This window comes from Anarrhichthys ocellatus, unplaced genomic scaffold (assembly GCF_004355925.1).
Source record: "Anarrhichthys ocellatus isolate YVR2014 unplaced genomic scaffold, GSC_Weel_1.0 scaffold3626, whole genome shotgun sequence".
NCBI classification, from domain to species: Eukaryota; Metazoa; Chordata; class Actinopteri; order Perciformes; family Anarhichadidae; genus Anarrhichthys; species Anarrhichthys ocellatus.
The window spans coordinates 1-4771 of NW_022283600.1; the positions used below are offsets into that span (position 1 = coordinate 1).

The 4771-nt window shown below is 40.0% G+C and overlaps 2 protein-coding genes across 2 annotated transcripts; both read right to left on the reverse strand.

The window, feature by feature from the left end:
* Positions 1-309: 309 nt before the first annotated feature.
* LOC116379045 (interferon alpha-inducible protein 27-like protein 2) lies at positions 310-1351 on the reverse strand. The gene is made up of 4 exons (XM_031840965.1): positions 1276-1351; positions 1142-1171; positions 776-937; positions 310-544 (listed from the first exon to the last, which is right to left on the reverse strand). Exons 1-4 carry the CDS (start codon positions 1283-1285, stop codon positions 450-452), a joined length of 297 nt encoding a protein of 98 aa, XP_031696825.1. The 5' UTR covers positions 1286-1351; the 3' UTR covers positions 310-449.
* Positions 1352-2981: 1630 nt separating this feature from the next.
* Positions 2982-4221, reverse strand: LOC116379046 (interferon alpha-inducible protein 27-like protein 2A). The gene is made up of 4 exons (XM_031840966.1): positions 4120-4221; positions 3923-3946; positions 3579-3746; positions 2982-3224 (listed from the first exon to the last, which is right to left on the reverse strand). The coding sequence occupies exons 1-4, from the start codon at positions 4127-4129 to the stop codon at positions 3136-3138; spliced, it is 291 nt and encodes a 96-aa protein (XP_031696826.1). The 5' UTR covers positions 4130-4221; the 3' UTR covers positions 2982-3135.
* Positions 4222-4771: the final 550 nt, after the last annotated feature.

Consider the following 4771-nt stretch of genomic DNA (forward strand, 5'->3'; position numbering starts at 1 on the left):
GACTCACCCATCACCATCATAGAAAGACGCCACCATCGTTGCATTCATTTTTAGCTTCAATTTGAAAAGCCTGTTACCGCAAAGCAGCATTCAATGTTACTATAACAATGGTTGAGGTGACTGTGTGTGAAGGAAAAGGTGTCAATCACAGTTATAATACAACAGCTGATAATCTCCTTCCTCACAGCTGTACGAGATTTATTGCATCTTTCAGCTCAGTGTTTTGGTTTTACGGCCCACAAGTTAATAATTTACTCACCCAGTACCTTTTGAGGAATGTAATTATTTACAGAAGACACACTGAACCAGTATCTTTAACAGCCAGATTTATTATAACATTTCAGTTTCCTGAGATGACAAAAATGCTGATTAGGAAATTAACTGGTGTAATTTACAATTGCATTCCTAATTGGCAAAAGTTGTAAAAAAAAATGTGTCCTTCATGATTTTCAGATAAGTGCAGCCAGTCCTAGCAGAGTTCCTCCGAGGCCTGCTCCAGCGCTGGCTACCATTGTAGTGGCAGCTCCTGACAGACCAGCTGCACCTACAGCACGAGTATACGTTTTACATCAGGACATGGAGCTACAGAGAAGCCGAGTCTTGTCCTCAAGCTAAAAACACCAACCTTATTATAGACTACACAGCCGTGTCATTAAATTCTACCTAACACTTAGCCCAAAGCTAAAAAAACAACAATGCGAAATGACCATTAAGATACAACAGTTAAAACCACAAGATTCAAATACATTTTTTAAAATCAAGTAACGATGTTTACCAAATGCCTGCAAAACAGCCACTGTGCTCCCTGCTGCCACTGCGCCTCCGTTAGCCACTGCAGCAGCTGACATCATGCCGGCAGCATAGGATCCTGCTGCGATCCCAGCGGAGGTGAAACCTATGGCTCCCAGAACAAAAGGAGCTCCGACCACACCAACCGCTGCACATGAACAACACAGCAGAGGGACCTTTGTTGTTAATTATAGTGTGCTACTTTCTCAGGCCACTTTAAAATGGATGATGCATGATTTCATTTTTGCGTGTAAATGTTTTTTTTGTCTTCTTTTTTTTGTTACAATAAACCTGTTAGAATCAGTTGGAAAAGTAAAAACGGTTGATCCAGAAAGTCTGTACAAAGTCATACCTGCTCCTCCTCCGAGTGCAACAAACGTCACTGAAAGATAAGATGAAAACCGAAATCAACATTTGCTGTGGTTCTGTAATAAAAGCATATAAGTGAAAGTAAATCAGTATTGTGAAAGGAACAGTGATACTCACATAGTCCCATCTCTTGCTGTAGTAGTAGCTACTGATGAGCTTGGGCGGTGGGCTTTATATACTGAGGGTGAGTATCATTTCTCATGAAATGAAACTGGGCGAATCTGAACAGAAGGGGGCGTCACAGAGATTCTGATGAGTCTAGAACTGTGCTGGGTTTTATATACTGAAGGTTAGTTAGGTACCACTTCATCAATTTATACGTACCATTTATTCAAAAATTAAACTTCAAGTCTGATCAAAAGAGAGCTTCACAGAGTCCATTCCACCCACATAAACACAAGTATTTAAATTCCTGAGGTGGTAGGTCATCACTATATTTAGAACATAACAACAAAGACTAAAGACAAACACTGAAGAGTTGCTAAACCAGTTCAGTTGTGACTGCTCCTTCAAACCTGCATTCAGGACAAACTTTCATCTTTAAGCCACGATAGAAAATAATGTTTTGGCTCTGGAGGTCGTGGTGGCTTTTATCAAGGTCAAAGTAAATAAAGTACAATGTGAAGTATTTATACTTAAGAGATCATAATAGTGTTATTCCAGCATGTAAAGCCTGCTTTAAGGGTTAAAACGTATTCATCTATATTCATGTATACCAACAGTTAATTGCAATAAAAAAGGGATAATTCAGTGAAATCTGCTGTTTGAGTGAAGGCATATCTTAAATACATGATGGATGACTCTTAACTGTGTGAAAACAGTTTGATGTAATACTGAACCTTTATCAGTGGAGGGTGGTATTTCCCTCCTATGTGAACGTTATCACCTGCAGCAAAGCTTCCTCAGGTCCCTTCATGTCGTGTTTGGGTGAAAATGAAAAGCTCATTTTTGTTTTACAGAAACATATCCAGTGATGAGCATCAAGCTGTTACAGATATAGTGGAAATACGTGTCTGTATACAACTGTAGGAGGATTCTGTGTTTCACGGGGGAAAAGTCTCTGCTGGTGTTTTGTTGATGTGGTCTGAGTTAATATTTGATTTAAGTGTATTGCTCAATATTTTGGTTCTATATCTTTTAAGTTTCTGATTTTCCTCTTCAATAAGGAGCTGGTACTTGGCAATCTCAGACTGGATGGAGCTAAGAAACGTGCTGCTCTGCTAAACTAATGACATTCCCATCAGACTCAGCTGTTTGTGTTTAGTGTGTTTAATCATGCTTAACTACAATGGTGAACATAGTTAACATTATACCTGCTGAACATCAGCATGTTGGCATGATTGACATGTGACGACTCACATTCCAGTGAGGAGACAAAACAAGTGTTGAATGACAATGTGCAATGAGAAAAGGCCTGAAAATGACTCTCCAGCCTCATTCTTGTGTTGATTCTCACATCACCGTCACACACAGACAGACATAGTTGCATCCATGTTTAGCTCCAGATGAAAGCCTGTGCATGTGGAGCATGCTGGATGGTTTAGTGTTGGAGCATATCAAGACATCCCAGAGCTCAACATGAGTTTGAATGTTATTTAGTACAGAAACCTGTTCTCATAGTAACAGGTTGTTGATATTATTGTTGGCAAGTTGTCATGTCAAGTAAGATTTTATTGTTTTAGGTTTTGTTAAATTGTTTTCAAGGTATAAAATACAAACAGCTGTTTGATACGGTGGGAAATCTATAAGAGAGAAGCAGGAAACCTGCTTCTGGTGATTATGAGGAATTGAAACATTTACAAACAAAAGACTGAACCAGTATGTTTCACAGGTTACAATGATTTATTGAACAAAACAAATCAGTTGTCTGAGATGACAAAAGTGTTCTTTAGGTAATATACTGATGTAATTTGCTATTGCCTCCTTCATTTGGCAAAAGTAAAAGTATTGTAACTGCGTCTTGTTCCTTCATGATTCTCAGCCAGTCAGCGATTCCACTGCTGCTCCGATGACTGCTCCGGTGGCTGCCACAGCTGCAGTGGCAGCTCCAGACAGACCAGCTGCACCTGCAGCAGGAGAACACAATTCATATCAGAATATGGAGCTACAGAGAAGCTGACAAAGTCTTGTTCTCAAACTAAAGGACTAAATAACAGTAGCATTATTACACACAGTGGTGTCATTATATTGTAAAAACACTGTATTGAAAACCAAGAGCTACTAATATCTTTCTGAAATGATTGTTTCTTTCAGTTCCAGGTTTGCAAACACCTGTGTAGCATTTTGTGATACTTCAGAAAGATATAAAAGGGAACATAATGCCCCTGTGATTATCATCCCAGCAATGATCAAATCATTAAGATTTTTTTTTAAAAACCACAAAATTTCAATATTTTTAAAATTAAAGAATGTTTGTTTACCTGCTGCCTGCAAACCAGCCACCAGACCGCCTGCTACCACTCCTCCTCCGTTAGCAACTGCAGCAGTCGACATCATACTAGCACCAATGGAGGCTGCTGCGATCCCAGCGGAGGTGAAACCTGCTGCTCCCAGAACAACAGGAGCCGCGACCACAGCACCTACTGCACCTGGACCACACAGCAGAGAGAACGTTGTTGTTCATGGTCTAATTTGTCAGGCTACTTTAACATGGATCATGAATGATATCAATTGAGTAAATGGCACTTTACATTAAAGTCTGTTTAAAAAGCACCAGTTTAAAAAGTAAACACATGTGATCCATGAAGGCTGTACAAAGTCTTACCTCCAACTATATACGCAGCAGTCCCTGAAATGCAGGATAAACATCGAAATCAACATTCACAGTTCATCTGGTTTATTCAAAGATATTTGCTGTGGTTACTATCATTACTTATTTTTTAATAAGACAAGCCTATATCAAAAAACTATCAGTACTTTCAAAGAAATATATCAGTATTGTCAAAGAACAGTGATACTCACCAAGGTCCATGTCTTTACCTGCTCTGGTTCTGATGAGTCTAGAACTGTGCTGGGTTTTATCTACTGAAGGTTAGTTCGGTACCATTTCTCCAAAAACGGAACTTAAAATCTGAACAAAAGACGGCGTCACCTGTGTCGCCACCTCCTCAGTAAGTAAAGCAGCTATTGGCTGTCCTAAAAGTTGCTAAATGACGTCATTACCAAATTTCCATAATTTCAAAAAGTGAGTAAAAAACACCTCAAATATGTTTAGAACTACAAATGAACTTTCTTCTGTTGGCTCTTTTTCCATCACTTCTTATGGACCCCATTGTTAATCCCCGTCATAACAGAGGGATTGTCAGTCCGTATAACCATTAACCATCTCATTAATAAGACATTTATATCTACAAACCGCTCTGCAAACATGGGCAGCATCAGCTGCCGCTTAGCGCATGCGCGATTCATTTGCAGTTTGGACGCGGAGAGTGCGTCGCCTCTTCTCTCTGGCTGTCGCTGAAACTACTGTGTGAGACTACTGTGAGACTGCCCGCCTGTGAGTGCTTTGGGACGGCGGAGGGGCTCACGGCAGCACCCACTGCTCGTTGAGGACAGTAACTGCAAATAAATCGCCACGAGGATTTGGAAAGGCGCCAGATTTAGTGAGAAGGTC